The 22114-nt window shown below is 42.1% G+C and overlaps 1 protein-coding gene across 1 annotated transcript in view; it reads left to right on the top strand.

The window, feature by feature from the left end:
• PEPD (peptidase D) overlaps window positions 1-20202 on the top strand; it is a 150876-nt gene extending 130674 nt beyond the window's left edge. The window contains exons 14-15 of the mRNA XM_065661257.1: window positions 10810-11001; window positions 19534-20202. Of these exons, the coding sequence (XP_065517329.1) occupies window positions 10810-11001; window positions 19534-19683 (342 nt within the window). The 3' untranslated portion in view covers window positions 19684-20202. The remainder of the gene's footprint in view (window positions 1-10809; window positions 11002-19533) is intronic.
• Window positions 20203-22114: the final 1912 nt, after the last annotated feature.

Genomic DNA, 22114 nt, shown 5'->3' on the forward strand with positions numbered 1-22114 from the left:
CTTAGTTACTGGGCTGTTCTTATCTCAACCCGTGGGAGTTACATTCTCTCAATTCTCCTCCCCATCCCTCCGGGAGTGGGGAGGGGTGTGGGGGGGAAAGAAAGAGGGAGAAAAAAAGGGGGGGAGTGAGTGAACGAGCTGTGTGGTTGGGTTTAAACCATGACACATGGACAGTGGAATTGAGTGCACCCTCAGCAAGTTTGCTGATGACACCAAGATGTGTGGTTTGGTTGATACATTGGAGGGAAGGGATGCCATCCAGAGGGACCTTGACACGCTTGTGAGGTGGGCTGATGCCAACCTTATGAAGTTCAACCATGACAAGTGCAAGGTCCTACACCTGGGTCGGAGCAATCCCAGGCACAGCTACAGGTTGGGCAAAGAAGAGGTTCAGAGCGGCCCTGCAGAGAAGGACTTGGGGGTGCTGGTCGATCAGGAGCTTAATATGAGCCAGCAGTGTGCGCTCACAGCCCAGAAACCAACCATATCCAGGGCTGCATCAAAAGGAGCGTGACCAGCAGGTCGAAGGAGGTGATCCTGCCCCTCCACTCTGCTCTCATGAGACCTCACCTGGAGTATTGTGTGCAGTTCTGGTGTCCTCAACATAAAAAGGACATGGAACTGTTGGAACAAGTCCAGAGGGGGGCCGCAGAGTTGGGCTCAAGCACCTCCTGTATGAAGACAGGCTGAGGAAGTTGGAGCTGTTCAGCCTGGAGAAGAGAAGGCTGTGTCGAGACCTCAGAGCAATCTTCCAGCATCTGAAGGGGGCCTATAGAGATGCTGGGGAGGGACTCTTCATTAGAGGCTGTAGTGACAGGACAAGGTGTAATGGGTTCAAATTTAAACAAGCAAATTATAGATTGGATATAAGGAAGAAGTTGTTTCCTGTGAGGGTGGTGAGGCACTGGAATGGGTTGGCCAGGGTGGTTGTGAGTGCTCCATCCCTGGCAGTGTTCAAGGCTGGGTTGGACAAAGCCTTGTGTGGGATGGTTTAGTGTGAGGTGTCCCTGCCCATGGCAGGGGGGTTGGAACTTGATGATCTTAAAGTCCTTACCAACCCTACTTATTCTATGATTCTGTATAAACTGGAGCATGCATTCAAGACATGGTAGGGTAAAAAGACAACTAAATTTTAGGGACAAGTGTGAAGAATTATGAAGAGTGAAAACTACAGTGATGGGGTTTACTTAGATATTGCGTGCTTTGAAGGTCAGAGCAAGTTCTTTAGTTCTGAGGGAGATTTTGGAACTGATTTTGGGGGAGTATAGAGCAATGGACCCTATATAGCTTCCATCTCTGAGCAGATTTCAGTAGTGGGGCATAAGGGCTGCAGAATCTGGTTTTGACACTATTTTTTATTAACATATGAGCAAATTTATTAATTTTCTGGTATATTATATAATTATAAAATTATGTAATTTTTCTAAAAGACCAAGCTGTCCACAGTTTTGAAAGAGCAGCCTCTTATAAATATAGGGATATATATTCCTGTAGGGGTGTAGGGATTGTATTGTCAAATGAGTTCTACTCTTCAGTTACATGCTTAATGTGTGTAAAAATAGCAGAGATCTATGTATTTAGAGAATTTTACACCTGCAAGTATTAAAATTATTTGTTTGTGTAGACATGCAACTGCATTCTTACATTAAGAATGTTTGCATAGCTGATTTACTTTCAAAATCCAATCCTAAATAACAGATTTCCTGAATATGGGGTAAGCCTGTCTGTGAGCTCACAAGTAGCTGAAGTCTTGTATTTGCATATAAATGTTCTCAGAGGTGGATGTATAGAATCAGGTTAACTTGAAAAATACTGTATCTGCAGAAAAGTAATGCTCTGCAGAAGAGCAATCCCTTTAAACTGTCTCTGCAGCATTAATTCCACCTCCATTAGACCCATGACTTCTGTTTGACACAAAGCATGAAGCTCTTTATATTGGGTCATTTGACTAAGGTGAGGTACCTGAGTGCCAGAGCACCTGATGGTGGAAAACCCACATCAAAAGCCTATTGATAGGGTGAACTTCATTAGGCTTCTCTAGGCTTGAAGCTGCAATAGGAGGCACAGTCCATGCACATGACAGGAGGGAGCTGTAGGGCTGTGAGGCCATGATGACAGTGTAAGGCTTTAGGGGATGTGGTTTTCCCCAGTTAAATCTAAACATGAGCAACTGGGTACCTCTCGTGTGAGTGTGATACATATCTCTTAAATGGGAGCAGGCTTTTTATCTATGCCTTGTTGTTTTATGAAAAAGGCATTTTGAAAACATCTAGTATGCTGTGGAGGGTTTTTTGGTGCATTTTAAATGTTAAGCAGCTAACAAAATTTTCACAAGGAATTCATAAAGCCATTTTCGTGTTTATTGTACACTGAGTCCATGCCTGTAGTATCATGCTCTATTTTTCTAGCTGGTTAAGAAGCAACTTAATTGCTTTTGGCTGAGGGAATTTCTGGGAGTATTACAAAGGATTTTTTATAAATAAAATCTTTCCAAGTGGATATTATTCCATTATTTTCCCTCAAGTGTAAACAGTTACATTTGGAATAATACAATAAGATTTAATTTCCTAATTTTTATCCATCACAAAGTTTTTTGTGTTCCAAAAAAACTATTTCCAGACATTGTTAGCTTAGCTTAGTTATTCATTAGTAGCCAAAGATTTCTTTTTTCAAAATTGGCAAGAATAAGTTTTCATCTTTTCCAGTAAGCTGCTTTCACATGCAACATTGAACAAGCACTTTCTTCCTTTTTGACAAACATTGTAAAAAGCTTGCAGATTGCAGATTTTCTGCAAAGGAAACTCTGGGATAGAAAACTCTGTTAGAAAATATAACATTTCCCTTCCTTTTTTTTGCCATGATAAAGAATAACTGGGTTTGGCCAGCAATAAATCCATCTTAGCACCCTCATTTTAGGACAAGATGTTTCAAAGAATGCAACCACCAGTGCTTCCCATTGAAGCATATAAGTAAATGTCTTAATTTTTCAGCAGTGAAGAGCTCCTTGGGGAATCGGGTCCCCTGCAGTGTACCATGGTATTTCTCATGGGGAAACTGAGTGTCAAACACATCTTTGAAAACCAGTCTGCTTCTTTTGAGGGTCTAGCTACAACTTGAGCAGCTCTGAAAATGCAGCCCCAGTGGTACTAATCACTTCAGAAAATCTGGCCCTTAGTCAGAAGAGCTAGCTTCAAAGGGTGAAAACTCCGCTGGGCTTAGCTTCAGCTCTAAAATTTAATCATGGAGATAGTTTTCCCACACTCTTTCATTTGTTTCTGGGTAAATTCGATATGGGATATAAATGAGGGTTTGTGCCTGTTGCAATGAGCAAAACATGGCAGGTGATCCTGAATTTTCAAGCCCTGAGGTAGATGGGGCTGAAGTTTTCATTTAAATCTAGGTTCTGTGTCTCTAGATGCTTGAGTTGATTCAATTTCATGTTATATTAATTGACTCTAAGGCTCTAAAGAACACTAAGTACATTTGATGACTTTCTATAATAATAAGCCAGTTAAATTAAGTCAGGTTAATAAGTACTGTGATTTTAACATCTTATGAATTAAGAGTTTCATTTTGTTTGTCTTTTGGAATTGTACAATCTATCTTAGTTTAAAGTTTTAATTTATTTTTCTGTTCTTGTGAAAAGCTGATTCTTTCATCACTATTCTGCATCAACAAATTAAGGTTAGAGGTTTGTTTTCATCCTGGAGTTATCTCTGTCCCTCCATTACTGTGCACGCTTGGGGAATATCTCTGCTGCTCAGAGAGGTATACAAGTTGTGTCTGGCTTTAACAGAAAGCTTGCTCCCAGATTCCAGATGACTGTCTGGGGATTTAGGTCACCAAACTTACTAGAGAATACAGGAATAATCTTGTTCCCTTTCTTGTTCTGGCAAAAGTTATTTTCCTTATGTATCCTACTTTATGCTGAAGCAGAAGATTTCGGTTTTTTGTGGTTAGCATTGCAAATGATGCATTAATGTTTTTTCCTTCAAGAAGCAGAGGATGAGGTGAATTTACCAAGAAGCCTAGAGCTGTTACATAGAGCCCCAGTGATGCAAATTGCTTCACGTGGTCATAACCTTGCAAACCCTTGCTCTAGCTCAGCGTACCCAGAACCTGCAAACATGAAAAAACCTGTATGGTAGGTGTTTCTATGAGCAAAGAGTAAATGGGTCTTTCACCAGTTTTAGCTCTAGGTTTTGTTCTTGTAGGCCACTGTATACCTTGAGAAAAGATTAAAAGAAAAAAAGCTGTTGCTTCTGCTTTGTGGGATCCCCTTGAATCACTTTCTTTTTGATTCTTTGAATTCTTGCATAGCAGAGCTGTGTTGTGTGGGCCACTGAGCAGGCTTAGTGCAGGCAAGAAAAAAAGTTGTTGAAGGCCTTAAATTCTACAGCATTTCCATGCGGAGGAGCACTGAAATCCATATTGCTGCTTGTTATCCGTTGAGTCAAACATCACCCAGGAGAGTTTCCTGCAGCATAAGATTCTTCTGTGGGATTTAAACCCCTCCCAGAGTTAGGCTAATAGATATTTTTACCCTGCTTTGAAATCTTAAGTGTGCTCAGCAAAGTTGCAGTCAGTTCCTGGCAGCTTTTCCCTGTAAGGATAGATGCTAGATTTTGGGTGTTATGGAAACTTGGGACTTGAGCAGAGGCAGAAGAGGAGGGAAAGCTCAGGTGCTGTGTCAGTGCAGTGCCATGGTGCAGACCATGCCCTGTCATACCACAAGGTTTCCCTCCTACTCTGAGAAAGAAAGTGTTGTGGACTTAGGTTTTTTTGTTGCTTAGTTTGAGTTTCATTAGTTCTAATTTTTAGTGAGGGAGACACTTGCTTATGATTCTTTTACTTGTTGAAGCTCGTTGCAAAAGACTGTGTGCTAAGAGAGTTTTTATCTGAATATTTATTGTCCAGATCTTTATGAAATTTTGAGAGAGACTAACAGAGCTCTTGCGTTTTTGAACAGATCATTCTAGGCACAGTAGGACAGAAAAACCAAGAGAATATAGTTCTGCTTTCAATTACATGTAAAACGAGGTATAAAAAGGTATCATAGGTATACTTTAGGGGTTTTGTAACCCAATTTCCACTAGTACTAGTATCTAAAGATCAAAAAAGAAAATTTTCTTTTAAGACCATTAGCTATGTACAATTTCTGCGTGTCACTAGAAAACCTGTCCAGTAGATTTCCAGTAGAATGGTGCTTTGGCATTGGTCTAATTTTAAAATAGTGTTGCTGGTAGTGTTCGTAATTCTTTATCAAATTTCTTATGAATCCTCTATTGAAATCTGGTCTCATCATCTTCCAGGTTTATGTTGTAGCTGTCAACTGGGTCAGTTTTACTATTTGCTATCTTTTTTTTTTTTCCTCATCCTTAGGTTTTAAGAAAAAAATACAGAATCCATACATTCTGTTATTTCCATTATGATAGCAGCAGAGCTTGGTGACATCTGAGGATCAGTAAGCAAAAATTACATGGGAAGTTGTGCTCAGAACCACACTGTAGCAATGCACTGAAATCCAGTTCTATCTGATTCAGCAGGCAGCAGTGCCTCGAGTAAGTGGCAAGTGGCAGGTGGGTTTTTCTCATTCCCTGTAGTAACAGGAAACTTACAAGGTAGCTTAAACCTGATACCACAGCTAATACCAAGGAAAAGACAATTTTTTTTCAAATAGAATAGCCAGTTAAACATCATGTGCCCTTCATTCCCCCAGTATTAACTTTGAGCTGTGTCCCAAAACCTCCAGCTAGTAATTAGATTCTCTTGCAGAAGTGGAAGCGTTGACTTGCAAATGCCACAAGTGGTATGTGATGCTTGGGGCATGTTCTCCTGTAACCTGCTGCTGATTTTAAAGGCAGAACTGACAGCAGTTCCTTCAGGTGACTATATGCAGCTCAGGCAGGTGGGAAAAAGTGGGATAGATTGAATAAACTAGTCTTCATTACTAACAGTCAGAAAGAGAAGCAAGGGCTTATAGAAAAGGGACCAGGAGACAAATGAAGTGGAATTCAAGACTTACTTTATTAGCTGCATAGGGCTCCGTCCTTTTTACAATAAATGAGCTAATTAAAAATTGAGTATACACAGTGGGAGAATAGGGAAGAGCGAAAGAGCTGAGACTTCGCTTTGGTGTTCAGTTCATATAATCTAAATATAATGTTAGTATTCTGACTAATTTAAATACTTGATTGCACTTAGCTTGGTAAAATCGTTAGGACTCTGCTGTATTGGATGTGGTCTAACTGGGATAGTTAGACCTGTTGGGCTCAAAAAAGTTCTGTGATGATTTAGCTGGAATAAAAAGTATTGAAAACTAGTTTATGTCTGTATGAGTCTTTTACTGTGGTTCAGTATTGCAGTTAAGAGTAACTTTGGTGTTCTCTGCTGTGGGCATGTTTTGCTGCCATTCCTGACTGCAGGAAGCTTCTGGGTGATGCCAACTAACCGCGGCAGCCCTGGTTTCAAGAGGAGGGTGTCCTTGCACCTCTGTGCTTGTGCATCCCTCGCTAGTGTCATGACCCTGTGGGTGATAACCAGCTAATACAGAGACATCACCTGTGGTCTTCTTCTGTCCTGATCCAAAGGCAGACCCAAGATGAGGCTCACCTGAGTAGGCCTGGAGCTATTATGCTTCTAACTTTGCCTGGTAGCCACCATCTGTGGGACAAGATCCAGCATGATACACATTGCAGTTCTTCCATGAAAAAAGCAACATATTAACCATTACGCATTTACCATTAACACATTAACCATTGAGCTGCTTAGGAGCAGACAGCAGTTCATCCTTATACTGAGGTATTCTGGGGATATTGCAACTTCTGGTCTTCCACAGCCACTTTTCTGGGGATTAGTCAGATTTGCATACTTCCTAATTCCCTGCTTATTCCAAAAATAGATCTATATTTTGTATTACTGCACACTTAATTTGAACTTTTATTTTGCTTACATAGTAATGAAATCAGTTTACATAATAATTCTCTTGTTCCCTTGACAGTCCTTATTGCCTAGACATGCTGTTTTTTGTTACCTTACATGAACCATTAATTGGAATCTGATGTTCTTGGCAGGAGTACAGTCACAAATGACAGTGTCATGCATCTGTGCTTACTGTCGGGGGAGTGTCTCCATTTTAAAATGTGAGCAGAACCTCCAAAATAAAATCAGTCTTAGAAAACAATTTCAAATAGAGTCTATTGTTGCAATATACAGGAAAATAGTTCTTTGAAAAGTAGTTTTTCGAGAATATCACTGGGAATCTCTTTTTAGTTGCCTAGGAGTTAATATTTTCTAGATTCTTCTCTGCACTTTTTTGAGGCAAATGACTGGCTTATGCTTTAGAGTTGAACAGCACCAAGTGCAACAGGGTCCTGCTCTGTGGCGCAGCCTTCAGGATATAACAGTAACAGAAGCAGATATCCACACAGATGCTGCACCAGCATTCACCTTTTTACTCTTGATTTCGTCTGACTACAGAGCAATATCATGGGTTTTGTTGAAAACAAGGTTTTCATTGTTTAGGTGCAGTATGTGGGAAAGTTTCCTCCTTACAAAGAAGAAAATTCATTAATGGCAGAAGATTGATACTGATGGATGAAAGTGCAAGGTTTCCTCATCAGGCTTTTGCCGGGTTTGACTTGATAGAAAATGTCAGTGTCTTTGTTTCAGACATGTCATCTTCTGTTTGGGGGTTGTGGTGCTTCAGTCATTAATAAAATCCTGAAGTTTGCCCTAGTTTTCCTAAACAATCAAAGTGGACTAAGAGCTGCAAACTGTCAGCTCATGGACCTGATGGCCGTAGTAGCTACTGAGGTGGTCATGAGTGCCCAGAGATCACATGTCACTTGGGGTACTGAAGCCATTGTCTGATGCTCATTTGAATCCAGTGCTGCTCTCAAAACAAGGCATTTTTTCATCTCTCTAGCTTGGTCACCTTCTCACTTTCGTGTTCTGCTCATTCCCTGTCCCAGCTCATTTTGTCTTGCAGCCTTGCAGTAAGTTGGACTGGGGTTGTCCTCCACTCAGAGGCCATGTACATGCAATGCCCAGAGCCTGTCTCTCCATCAGTTTCACACATCTCTTAGTGAACATCTTGCTAGCCTCTGTTAAAAGGGACTGTAGGTCTTCTTCACTGCAAGCCCACCCATGGGTGTCCTGCTTACTATCTTTGAAAAGCTGAGCAGTATTACCCTTTCACCGAAGGCCTGTTAGAGATGCTTTTCTGGAAGAGATGTCGCTGCTTCCATTTACACAGTGACTTCAGTGCTGCAAAATCCAAATACCTGGAGATAAAACCAGGAGCCAACAGGACCTAGAGTTGAGATAAAGTAGGGGGGAATATCAAACAGTTTGTAAATTTCTTCTAGAGAAGTTAAGAGTTTTACTTTGGGTGAGCAGTAGAATTCAGGTGACTCAGAGGCCCTCCCTGAATGCTGATGTACCGGGGAGCCTGCACTGCTGTAGGAGGTTTCCAAACATGAATCCCCAGGTCTTGGTCCAGAGCTGTGAACTTCTGTTGATTTCGTTGGAGGAAGTACTAAAAGCACAGTCAGATTGTAAGCTATCCAGACAAAATGTCTATTATTGCTTTAACGGCTGTACAGAGGTAAATAAAGTGGGCATTGGGGCTCTCAGTAGTCACACCTGATGTTAAACATCATTTTATTCAAGAAAAAGCAAAAAAATGCAGATGCCATGCCAGGGCTGCCTTCAGAGGATGTTTGCCATTGTTTTCCTCACTGTGCATTCATCTTTCTAGCATCTGTCTTGGATTGAGTGCTCAGAAAAGGCATTTAGAAGTAGAATTGAAGTGTACTTAAAAGCCAAATATGGGTTGTTTGTTGTAAAGCAGCCGATAGATAGTTGGCAGGACACCAAAAGGTCCAGACACTAATCTAATTGTTTACAGCTCATGGAGAGATTAAGCCACAAGATTGGATGCCCTTACTTCCTTTACGCATTACAATGAATGTGTGAGATGCCAAACCCCATGGGGCAGCAGCAGAAAGAAAAATGGCTCAATTTCAGTGCAGTTATTGTTTCAAGTTTAGAAATATATTGATTCTCTTTGGGTTTTGATAAGAATATAAATGTAAAGTGGCTTGCTTAATATCAGAGCATTCTTATTTCCTAGCCTTAGTAAAACAAAATTGTGCTTTACTTTAGTGTTTAAAACTAAACACATGAAATAAAATGCATTGAATAGACAGTGAAAATGGCCAGAATACGCTTGCAGGGTTGTGAGGGCACTGAGAACTGTAAATGCTCTGCATCTGTGAAAAATGGGCAAAAGTACCTGCTGATGTCCTGGCTGCTTAGCTCCAAAAATCTTGGCTACTCTAAGATGCTGTGCATTGGAACAGAATAAGCTCTGCAAAGGAAGAAAGAAAAGCAACCCCAGTATTGCTAGGGTGACCTGTGAGAACAACACTGTTGAGTGTCTGTTGCAAGCAGGATTTCTGTGAAATAGGCTTTCTCTGAACTGAAAGTGGAGCTCAAGAGCAAACAGTACCGTGGGCCTGTATCTGCTTTGAAGAGGGAATGATCCAGTGAGATAAAAATGCGGCTAGCTGCAGGGTATACTTCTGCCTCCCTCTGCCCCCTGCATTGCTATGGCAGGAACCTGGGTGCACAGCTGTGTCAGGACATGCTCCCCCAGCACACAGGGTAGTGCTGGGCAGTGTGCCTTGTCCTGGAGAAGGGGATGTTTCATTATCATGATACCAGACATGCTTCAAGTGATGCTGAAAGCTTCAGCCGGCAAGGAAAATTACTGTGACTTTGGCCAGAAGCAGGATTTGGGAAAGCTACGTGGAGACCAGATGAATAATGCCTTGGTCTTGCAGACTTGTTAACCTCTGACTTACTGGCTGAAGTGGAAAAGTTGTCATGAGCAAAGCGTGTGTGCATATTTGCAAGCTAGTGAGCCTGTGAGCTGTTTACTGGTCATCATGATATTTTATTGATGAAATTTTGCTACAGTTGCAAAGAATTTTCAAAAAAGCTAATGGGATTGAGATATATTTATTCTGATGTTGCAATACTTGGCACATTTGGGGGAAGAAAATTAGTATCCTGAACTAGTCTTTGCAGTGTTCCTAATTCCTTGACTAAGCACGTCCTCATATATCATTTTACTTTACCAGCTTTTGGGAAGAAGAGCATGTTTTGCTAGTCAGGACTTGTTTTGACTTAGTTCTTAATAATATCAGTCAGCATCATGTTGCCTGAAAGTCTGAATATGACAAAAGTTTAGTTTTAAATGGGCTACTTTTATGAGGTCATGTGCAGACTCACTGCTCCTGAATCAAGATCATAAATGTGTAATTTTAATAACATTCAGTGAGAATAAGCATTTGCATATCCTTGGAGAAGCTGTTCTCTGCTGCATAGTTCAGCTATTTCAGCCATGACGTGGAGCGGGCTGAATTTTAAGATTTGCACGTTGCTTAGAGTATTGTACGTTGCAAGGGAGGGTATAGAAAGAAATAGTGCAAGTAATTATTTTTTTCCATGGTGAAGTACTTCTCCCAAGGTAGAGAGTAACAGTACCAAGCATACCCAAAGCCAGGATTTCTGTGGTGCAGAAAAGAGTTTAGGTGTTGAATTGAATGCTGGTCATTGCTCTACGTGAATGCTGAGTGAGGGACTGATGAGAGGTAATTACATAGCACAGTTTCAGTCCTCTACTTCCCTCTTATTTTTTGTATTTTGGGAGTCTGATGGAGCAGTCAGCATAGAAGGGCCTTGATAAAAGGTCAGCCACAGATTGCCCTTCTCTTTGTTGGAACCACGTTTGTCCTGCAGGGAGTGGAGCGCATTGACCTGCCAGGGCTCAGGAGCCTGCGCACCGCCCGCAGCCTGGAACAGGGCATGGTGCTGACCATCGAGCCAGGCATCTACTTTATAGACCACCTCTTGGACCAAGCTCTCCGTGATCCTGCACAGTCCTGTTTCATCAACAATGATGTCCTGATGCGTTTTAGAGGATTTGGTGGGGTGAGTAATTGTTAACCAGATGTTTTTCTGAAGTTGGTTTTCTGTTTGTTCACCCTTACTATGTACTTGAGAAGAAATCTTTTGAAGTTGTAATGTATTTTACATAGGACTGTTCCTGAAGAAGCACCTTGGGCCATTTGACCCTGCAGACAAACTATGAGAGGGGAGTGTTATTTTTAAATGTGTTTTTGTACTTGTGATATCCAGTTAATAAAAAATAGGGAATAGACCCATATTTTTCCATTGATCAAAATACTCTCTGTCAGCACTATACACTGATTTGTGAGGTGGGTGTTTTTTCAAATGTGTGAAATATGTACATGTTATGAAATACAAGACTGAGATGTGAGGTCCAGAGTTAGCTTCCTTAACAGCAGTGCAGTTCGGTGCTTCCTCTGAGGGCAGAAGACCCTGATGCTGTTTAAGTCAAGGAGGCAACACAGAAAAACAGCAATAATTGCTCTTACTGGGTTAATGCCAGAGCCTTATGCATGTAAAGCCTATCCTGTTTTCCAAAGGAATGGTTGGTGGACTTCTTTGAGCACCCATGGTCCAGGTGTGTAGTGTTGCAGGCTCAGTTAGCAGCGTGAAGGTTGGCTGCCCTGGGAGGTAGCTGTGATGTGGGTGATCATTCCCACACTGGCAGTTGCTGTGCAAGTAGAGAGGCCTTGTTTCTCCATGCTCTCCAGGGCACATGTCCCGTTCAAAGCCACTGCCCTTGCAGAGAGTGTTTAGCAGTTGCAGTGGCTTCCAGTGGGTTTTCATTTTAGTGGGGCAAGCATTTGAAGGGTACCGCATTGTTCTCCGGGCTTCCATATTCATGCACAGAGAAGATAGAGCAGACAGCTGCAGTGCCCCGTCCTCCTCATGGCTTTTCTGCCAAGTCTCAACAAAGCTAACAATCACTGGCAACAGCAGTGATTCTCTGGTATGAAAAATCATTCATTAGTAATTGTCTGCTGCTGCCATTGACTAATTTATAACTGTACACCAGCCATGAGAGGGTAATTACTGTAATACTTTTGGTCTGAGCTGGCTTTGAATCACCAAGTCCGACAGAAAAGTTGTGTGTGCCATCACCAGTGGTGTAAGCCAGCCGGCCTCCTGGGCAGCCATCTGTGGAGGCTCCCCATCTGATGTGTGCACAGCCTTATCGATAGACATGGGACTTTACCCTCCCTGGTATGTAATTCACTGCTGGGGTTTGGGATGTTATCTGTCTCTGTGTTGTTTCTTTATCAAGACTTGCCAGTCAGCCAGCAGAAAGACTGGTGTATGAAAGGCAGCTAACTCTGCATTTTCTGACTGTGAGCATGTCATATATGGCACCACACACTTGAATCATACTTTAAAGGAGCACTGTGATATACTTGTGTAGCTTGACACCGCAACAAGAACAGGTTATCTTTGCTTTCCTTTTAAACACTCTGTGGGAGTTTTTGAGCAGTTGAAATTGGTTCCTGGTGAGCTTTCTCTGGAAATGCTCAGCAAAGCCCACATTTTTCCATGACTTGCCATGATTGCCCACTCCAGCTCTGGAGCTTCAGACATGCACATGCGTTTGCGTGGAACAGGAGTGACAGCATAGGATCTCTAGCTTGGTAATAACTTGCTGGATCAGGCACTTTTGTTCCAGAGATTTCAAGCAAATCCAGCTTTCTTCCCTGGTTTTTTTTTTTTTTTTTTGCTTAGCTTCCTGTAATGATGACTTCTAAGGAGAGCTAGCCAACAAACTTTGCTAAAAGGGGGAGCTGCCCAAAAACGATTGAGCAAAATTCTAAATCTCTGATCCCCCTGTGAACAATACATTTTATTTAGAGAGAAAAAAATAATAATAAACACATACCCTGAGCCAGATGTTGTTACTTTTTTTTGTGCAGCAAAAGAATGGAAATAAAATCTGAGACTGAAGTACATCTGAATATTTCTGGATTCTACACAGAAGCTGAATTATAATGCAATCAAAATTATTTTTTCCATCTTTACAATTCTGACTTGATTCTGCATAAATAAAAGATGCAACTCATGCTGTGTAGCATGCTCAGTTATCTACATGCTGGTTCATTCTAGTTTATGCAGAATAAGTATTTTCTCAAAAGCATGTCAGGAAACTTTATGATCAAAAAAGACCGTGTGAAGTTCAGTATTTTCACTGACAAATATGAACACTACAGGGGTTACTGTAGGTGTCAGTTGTAGTTAAAGAGCTCACTACAGCCAGTCCAGTCTTCCTTGAAGTTTAAAAGAAAAATGCATTCTGCAAAAGGAAATAAGTAGTCCATTTCCCTCAACAGAGCTCAGCACTAATTAAAATGTTCTTAATTTGGTTTGGTTTAGCTTAATTCACTTCAGAAATGAACTTATATTAACCAGAGTAATACCACTGTAATTCTTAGCAAGACTGTCCACACAGGGGATTTGTGGATTTTAATGAATTCACCTCAAATTCATGTCTTTTTGGAGCTTTGGATAATTTTCTTGACTATGACAAGTCTCTGCATTGAGAAGGTCTTTTGCTGTGCCAAAAAGGGCAAGACGGTGGCCATTTTATTCTAAGTCATGCTGCCTGGTGTTAACCCTAAAGAGATTGTAAAAACTGCAAGAGCAAGAAAATATGAGACAAGACAAGGTTTTCCTTCACCTGTCCCATATTGCTCCTGGCATGTGAGGTGTGTGCTGGTGGAGCTGGCACAGCTCCTGTGCATGCTCAGAACGTGTCCATCAGCACCCTGTCCTTCCATTATCCCTGTGACACAGACACTTGTAACTGCTGCTGAGGGACCTTATGATTTGGGCTTTTAGCACACAAGAGCCAAATACAGATCCCTTAGGAGGGAGGGAAAACATTTTGCTAGGGGGTCTGCTTCTGAGAGCACGGGCTGCCCTGTCTGAAGCCCTAAGCTCTTTGCTTGACAGCCATCGAGTTCAGTCCTGCACAATCTGCCTTGGCGAATTTTGGGAAGCCACAGTCACATGTACTTCAGATCTCTAGCTGCAAAACTAAGGTCCAGTTTACTGAGGTCAGAAATTCTGGGGGGCAAGGGCTGCCATTGGATGCTGGTGCAGCGCCTGTCCCAGGGCATCTCTGCTCTGCCTGGACTCTGCCCGCGCTGCTCTCATAAATAAACATAGATATGCAAACAGAGGTATGTGTAGACAGTTGTACATACTCAGGAAAAGCAGAGGATTCCTCAGGGAAGGGGAAAGACCGACTCCAAATGTTGCCCTTTAGGTTTTGACATTTCCATTCTTCATAAGCTGATTACTGATTCATGGGCTGTTTTCTCAAAGACCCAGTAAAACCATTCAATCTCTTTTTGGCCTTAAATATTCACTCTCTGTTCAGGCTTTATTTTTCCCTAGGATTTGTTAGAACTGTCACTAAACTTAATATGTGAAAACTCTATGCAGCTTAAAATACATTACTTTCTTTTATTTGCAGGTTTTTTTCATTTAAAAGTTAAATAGATTTGCAAAGCACAGGACCTTGAAGATCTGCTAATATTATGATATTTTTCAAAACAGTAGTACTTCACTTACTCAGGAACAAATGTTAAACCAAATAAAAAGCAGGGTATTTAATTGCCTCTGCCTTTGGTTTGCAGAGGGTTGCAGTTGTGTCTGTCCTGATTTTCATTTTTCAGAAGTCTGAGCTCTGCTTCTGGGTTTATTGTGAATGTGTGTTGTGGAATTAAATAGTTTACTACACAATAAACATTATGCTCATCTTTTTCAATATTTCATATTATGCAGCAGTAATAATGCCACACAGCATTTTTTGGAGAAATTTTCGTAGAAAACCAGTTGTCAAAATATGTATCTTTCTTTAAAGTCCTTGTAAGAGTAGTGATAGTTGCAGGCAACCCAAAACCAGTGACTAGGTGCTTATAAACCTTCTCTAACCCTTTTCTCTTTAATTTTCTAGTTAACATAATAAGGTTAAAGTAAGAGCAGTTGCTTCTAACCTGTATTTAGCTTGTAGTTTATTGCTTCTTTTTGAGCCGGGATGAAGGGATTGTGTGCCTAAAGCTTCTTTTTCCAGACGTATCAGTTGATCTAATAAAATGCATGGCCTCACCCTAGTAATCTTGATCCTCTTTTATAAAATGTTTATATGTGGACCTTTAAAATAAAATGTGCATGACATGTGGACTTGCTTGCGAATAAGAGGAAGACTGGCAGGCAGCATGGGATGAGAAAGAGTCACTGTGTAGCACAGAGCCTATTAGCCTCTATAGAAAACATCTTGGTGTTGCCGCTTTGCGTAACATGGTAGCAGTACCTTCTCCAACCCTGCACCATACCTGCCTATCCCTGTGTGTGACATACAGGCAGCTGTGTTTGCTGTCACCCTGAAATACAGAAGTCAAGCTCTGTTTATGCTGTTTGCTCTATTAAAAATTATTGGTGAGTTAGTGGCTGAGTCGAAATAAGCCCTCTTGATTCCATGCATCTGCCTCTTTAGGATACCAGCTTTAAAAACAGACGTGGATCCTTCAGATGAAAGAAGCATGTGTACTAATTTACTTTGTGGCGTAGCATGTGTGGCCTGTGTCCTATCATCCTTTCCCAGGCGATTCTCCTGGTCTGAGATCTTGCAGCAATAGTATTTCTGCTTTCCACAGCCATAATCAAACAAATGCTCAATAGATTCCTAAAAAAAGAGACATTCCACCAGTGGTCTTTTTTGATCACATCTGGGATCTGTCATCTGCAAATCTGGACTGTTTAATTGGCCAGAATTGTTTCTTGATTCTCAAAAGCCTTTTATACATAAATCATCGTCCAGAAGAAATGAATGAGTGCTACAACCCCCTTCTCTTGGAAGATAACACAGGAGGCTCTGGGGAGCATGACTGTATTAGTAAGTCAGGACAAAGTGCGAGGCTGTATATATAGCTGACAGCAGCCCTGGCGTTTTAACTCCTGTGCTGTGTTTGGCCATGCCCACACAGCCCTGCTTTAGGGCAGAATTGGGTCCATCGTGTTGAGCCACATGATGGTTTGTGGCAATTATGCAGTCAGGTCTATCTAGACAGATCATGCCATTACCCTTGATAAGAAAAGGCATTTTAGAGACAGTCCTATCACTCCTGGCCACTTCACCTTTGCAAGAGTGCTTTTTGAAGCGTGCCATTTCACACTGAAAATGCAAAGCCTCCCTTAGGGTATTTCAGAGCACCCTGAAAGCTGCTGGTTCAGCAGGCCTCCCACCTTGGTTTTCTGTTCGTTTAAGCTGTGTTCAATTCCAAACTGCTCTGTAGCCCTGAAACAAGCAGAACTATTGAATAAAGAGCCTGCAAACAGGGACAGCTCTGAGAGCAAGTTTCATAACCACTGTCCCCCACTGGGAAAAGCAGTCCCAAGCCAGTGAGCCTTGCCAGGCAGATCCAGCATCTTTTGTCCATTTGGACAGAAGGCAAGACCAAATGCCAGGCTTTCCTGTAGGGAAGGTTTCGCAGGTCCTCTGAAGCTGCTTCTTGCTGCTGCTGAGTTTAAGCTCAGAGTTAAATATGGAGGGTATGAAGGAAAAGAGAAAATGCAAAAATTTCCTTCCCCTTGAGAACCTGTGTTCCTCTTGCACTTCTTTTGATTTTAGACACAGGAAAAATACCACTGGGAGTGGTAAGTCTGTCTTCTCCATAATAGCAACCACCCATCTCAAGTGAGATTCATCTAGGCAGAGAAGTGGTTAGATCATGGAGAAGGAGCTGGAGCTTTCCTAGGAATGATGATGAGTGAGGCCCCAAGGGAGCCGTGGGGCTATGTCCCAGCTATGTCCCAGAGACCATTTGGAGTTGCTGATGGTGAGCAGGCTGACACAACAGTGCTGGCTCTCTCGCTTTTCACAGCAGTTCACATCTGTACATTGATTTGGAGAAGACTGCATGAAGACCTCTTAGGAGACCTGAAAGGGACCTACAGGGATGCCAGAGAGGGACTCTTCATTATAGACTGTAGCAATAGGACAAGGGGAAATGGGTTTAAACTTAAGCAGAGGAAGTTTAGGTTAGATATAAGGAAGAAGTTCTTTACTGTGAGGGTGGTGAGGCACTGGAACAGGGTGCCTAAGGAAGTGATAAATGCTCCATCCCTGGCAGTGTTCAAGGACAGGTCGGACAGAGCCTTGGACAACATAGTCTAGGGTGAAGCATCCCTGCCCATGGCTGTGGGGGTGGAACTAGATGATTTTAAGGTCGTTTCCAACCCAAACCATTCTATAATTCTATGACTCTGTGATTATAAAACCTAGTAAAAGTATTTCTCCTAAACAGTGGGTTGCTGTGTGTGGCACTCCAGACTGATGGGTTTCCCCATCATCTCCCATTTGATAATTCTGTTCCCTGGCTTAGGTGGCTCAAGCACCCCTGTGCTCTCCTCATTAGGGTGTCTGGCTTCTCACCCCCACCAGGATCTCCTTTCCTGGACTCTTTAGCCACCCCATGTCTCTTTATCCTTTATTTGTCAATCCTGTCTCTCCTCACTGTATCTTCATTCTTCCGGCTTCTTTCATCATTCTAGCTCCGTTTTTCACCTTCTTTTCACTACTGATTTTCTCTTGTGGTTTGAATAGCATGCAGCAGTGACAGCCACCTCATCGCACTTGTTTTTCCTCCTCCCCTTTAGTCTGGCTTTCATCTGCTGTGCTTTCAAGTCTTCTCAAAGAGTGCTGAGGTATTGGTGAAGGCATGAAACACTGAACTGGAAAACACCAACATTTTTTTTCTTCTTTTGCTAATCTTATGGGGTAAGCAGATGAACTGTGGGTGATACTATTCTGTAGCAAATACACTGAAGAGGTAGAGCTCAAGCAGGTGAAGGTTTGTAAAGCCAGTTCTTCGGAAGAGGCTCTCTCCTTAGGCAGTCAGCTCTAGGTTTGGCTGGCCTCCCCTCTGCTTTCAGACTTACACTTGTACTAACATTATTACTTTCCACATCAGTGCTGTGCCCAGCTCCATTTACACTGGTATGCTTCCCAACATGATGCTTTGGCTTTTACCATGTTACCAGATCTGTCCCCTGATTCTGGCACTTTTGCAGGGCTCAGCTGGTACCATCTGGTTTTTGGCAGGCTGTGCCTAGACTCAAGACCTGGCAGGACAGATGCTGGGGGCTGTTGTGAGGCAGAGAGCATGGTTCACTTTTAGATGCAATGTGACCATCTTGCTGAATCCTTAGGTTATGTTTTGCTCAGCTGGCCAAATTTGAAGCAATGACTCAAAAAAAACACCCTGGTAAAATCTGTTCAAGTGCACAGAATCTTTCAATGTGTTGCTGATTTCCTCTTCTGCAGCAAGGCACCAGCCTTTCAGGCACACCAAGTGTAAAGAGCCTTGCAGCTTTCAAATTTACAGCTGTCCAAATCAAATGTGCAAACTCAGTGGAGTTTGTTTATTATTTCTGCTTTATAATACCCTTAACTTGATACCAAGTAAAAGAAACAATCTGGCAAAGACATCATTAAACAGATTAATAAGGACTGGATGACTCATTTTGTTTGAACAAATGGATTATTTTGCAATCAGAAGTACAAATGTTAACCAGCTTTATTTTTAGTTGAAAATGTCAAGAGGTCAGAAACAATTAAAGCAACTGTAAGGTGGGAGTACCCAGAGTTTGTGTTCTCTTGGATTTACACCTTACTAAAATTGCTTTTATTGCAGCTTAGTGACATACTAACATTTTTCTGATAAGATAATGGGAAATGACTGTGTAGGCATATTTAGTGGTAAGAAGAGATTAGAGTCAAACAGAAATGGAGCATACTTCTCATTTTAACAGAACAAGAGCTGGAAAGCTGAGAGGGATCTGCTTTTTCCTTGCATAATTTCAAATGTAGTGATTGTATTTTAAAAGGAATGTCTGACATGCTTAGGACTTTTATGTCATCTCAGAATTCAATGTTTCGAATATCAGCTGCAAGATATTTTATGTTGTAGTTCCTCCTTTGAAAGTTTATTGTGTTTAGAGAAAAGAGAATGTGATGTTGAATTGCAAAGAGCACGTAACTGCCGCTCAGCAGCAGGACTGCTTCGAGAGCCGGCACTTTGGCATCAAGAGGTGCTGCTGTTGAGCCTGTCCCTTACAAGCCATGCACTAGCAAGGTTGGAGGCAAATTTAGGGGAGAATGTTCGTTTTGCTGCTCCCAGTGTCAGGGGGTTGGAATTACTGGCCCTATGTAATTAGGCACCATGAGCTCACTGGTGCAGCATCTCATTCAGCCTGTTCCTGGTGCACCCAACATAGCAGAGGCACCACCTGAGTCACCTGCAGGGCCATAATTTCTGGTGCGGCTGCTCTGCTGGGGGTCACCGTGGAGCTTGTGTGATCCCAGGAGGATGGCAGGAGCCGATGGCCCAAGGGGGATTGGATGCTCTGTGCCAGGGGTGCTGGTGTTGATGGACAATTCCAGTATTGCTCTGCCTGCTGTTGCATCCACAACCTGAAACTTGCCTTGTGCTCTCACTGGTGCCTGACCTGCTTCTCATCCCCAGCTGGAACACCTTGGTAACTGCGTGTTCTCTGTAACAGGTCCGGATCGAGGACGACATCGCAGTGACAGCGAGTGGAATGGAGCTGCTAACCTGTGTCCCACGTACTGTTGAAGAAATAGAGGCTTTCATGGCGGAAGGCCAAAGCAGTGCCAAGTCATTTGAGTGCTTCTCCAGCCAAAAGCAGTAAACTTCAGGATGATAGTTACTGTCTAAGCTAATCACTCATCATTCTGATTTAATGCTGCAGCATATACAGTAAAACACACCAAATTCTTAATAGCAGGAGAGGCAGGCAGGCTATTAGCTGGAATGATCCATTTATTAAAAATGAAGGCAGAAGGCTTCAGCACTTGATATCGAAGTAACTCAAATACTGCTGCTTCCCATCAGCAGTTTATGTTGCCAACTACCACCTGAATAACCCTACTGCATTAACAGTGGGACTTATGTTTCTGTCAGATCTCAGCTCAGACATATCTTGCAATTAAATCTGAATTTTGGTGATTGGGACTCTTTAATTATCTGAATGCTGTCAGCAGTTGTAACAGTCTGAGTCCTTTTTTGAACTTCATCACAGGTACTGTGAAAATCATAGAAGTAAAAACAGCTGTTCTCGGTGAACATGACACATTTTTCTTGCAGATCTTGTTTCAGTGTCAATGGAATACACAGAATCAAATTTTTATTAAAATTACCCTTGGCATCATCTATGCTCACAACTTCATGATCATTATGCTCTTCTGCTCCAGTTCCTGCTTCTTTATCTGACCTTTCTACCAATTTGTGCTCTGGAAACTTTGACCCGTTGTTAGCTAGATCTGTCTGCTCTGGGTAGTGGGCGTACTGATCCTTAACACACAGCCCAGTGCTTATTAGATTTGTCCATCTATTTGTTCCTTAAAAATGTTGATTGCTGTGGTATTGACAAGCATTAGAAATAACAAGAAGGGAGAATCTTTGCTGCAGGGCTCAGGGTCATTCAGCAGCATATGCTGTGCAGAATGATAGAGTATTTTTAACTATCCAGTGTTAGCCGGCTCACAATGAAATAGTGTCAGCTTTATTTGGATACACCACAAACATAGTAATAAAGATCGTAATTTGATTTTCCATTCATGCAAGGTTTAAATTACCCAAAGAGACCTTTCTTTACTGTAGGTGTTCATCAGCCTGCAGGAGAATAAATCTATTTCTTGCATCATAAAATAGCACTAGTTGCTGTAGCTACATAAAAATAATCTTGGTCACCTTATGAGCACATCAAACTACTGTTCGGTCTTCAGGCTCTGTTGCCCAGTTTGAGTGCAAAGCTGCTTCAGAACGTCCCTCTGCTATGCAAGGGGGGACTGAAATCGCAGCAGGATATCGGGGGGCTTTCTGGGTACCACTTTCCAGATGAGTTTTCCCATTGTGAAGGTTGACTTGATTACCTCGGCATTGAAGTTCTGTTGCTCACATCTTGTCACTTTATTAATAAATGAGCCTATTTACATTTTTTTAAAGGTTGCTGGGCACTGGTTTGTAAGAGGTAAGTGCAGGAGGCCTTGATTGTGAAGGGGAAGGGGGAAGAAGGGGAGGGTGTGGGATTTATAGCTTGTATTTGCAACTGCACTAATGCTTCCTTCCGTGATCAAGTGTCATGCCTCTGAAATGTACTTGTGCAAAGGACATCAGGCTTTGCTGTGATAGCTTTGCAGATTCACAGACATAGAAACTACACTAGCACTGCTTCAGAGTTGTCTGTCTCTGAAACTGGGGAGGTTTTTCCAGTGCAAGACAGTGCTCATGGCCTCAGCCCTCTTCCCTCCACATCCAAGTGTTTTCCTGCTCTGAACACACCCGTGGGATCACTCACTGCTTTGGGCACTCTGAAACCTGCTGTTGCTTGGGTTCAATTTCCAAGTAACACCTCAGAGATTTAAAAGAAAAAGGAGTTTTGGAATTGTTTCAACTAAGCTGTAACCCCAGTCTAGTTAATAGGCCTTTCCCTGCCTGTGATTAATCTTGGCAAATATTGGCTTCTGCTGCTGCAGAACAGGTCGAGCAATCTGGCATGCTGCGGGAGGCAGAACTGGTTCTGCTTCGACATGTACCAGCGAACAAACCCTGGCATGAGTGAGTTCTAGGGGAGAGCACTTGCTCACGCAACCAGCTGCTCTGTTGTTTTCTTGCCCGAGACACGGGTGCGTTTCAGGCTGGGGTGGTGCACTGTCTCCCATATTCCTTCATTATCAGGCCCATGAACTTGGTGAATATGAATTTCATCCTTCCTTCCACAAGTCTATTCTGTAATTATGATAATTTTTATCCACTTGAGAAAAAAGTGAATTAGAACTTTTTTCTAAATTGTGTGATGCAGGGAATTAAACCTTTCAATAATGGCAAAGTGGTATTCAGTATGCTTTAAATGTATTAGTGGGGGGGAAATACAGGTTATGGCAAACTTTGACTACATTAGGATATTTTAGGCTGTTTGTTAGCTGTTTTCCCAAATGCTTTTCCCCTTGGTGCAAACAGACTCAAATAAAGTGGCACCAGAATAAGTGTGTTATGTTGAGCAAGTTGCTGTTTAGAAAGGGCTGAGTGCTCCTGAACCCATCTGTTTAAACGGTGTCAGC

This window comes from Lathamus discolor, chromosome Z (genome assembly GCF_037157495.1).
Source record: "Lathamus discolor isolate bLatDis1 chromosome Z, bLatDis1.hap1, whole genome shotgun sequence".
NCBI lineage: Eukaryota > Metazoa > Chordata > Aves > Psittaciformes > Psittacidae > Lathamus > Lathamus discolor.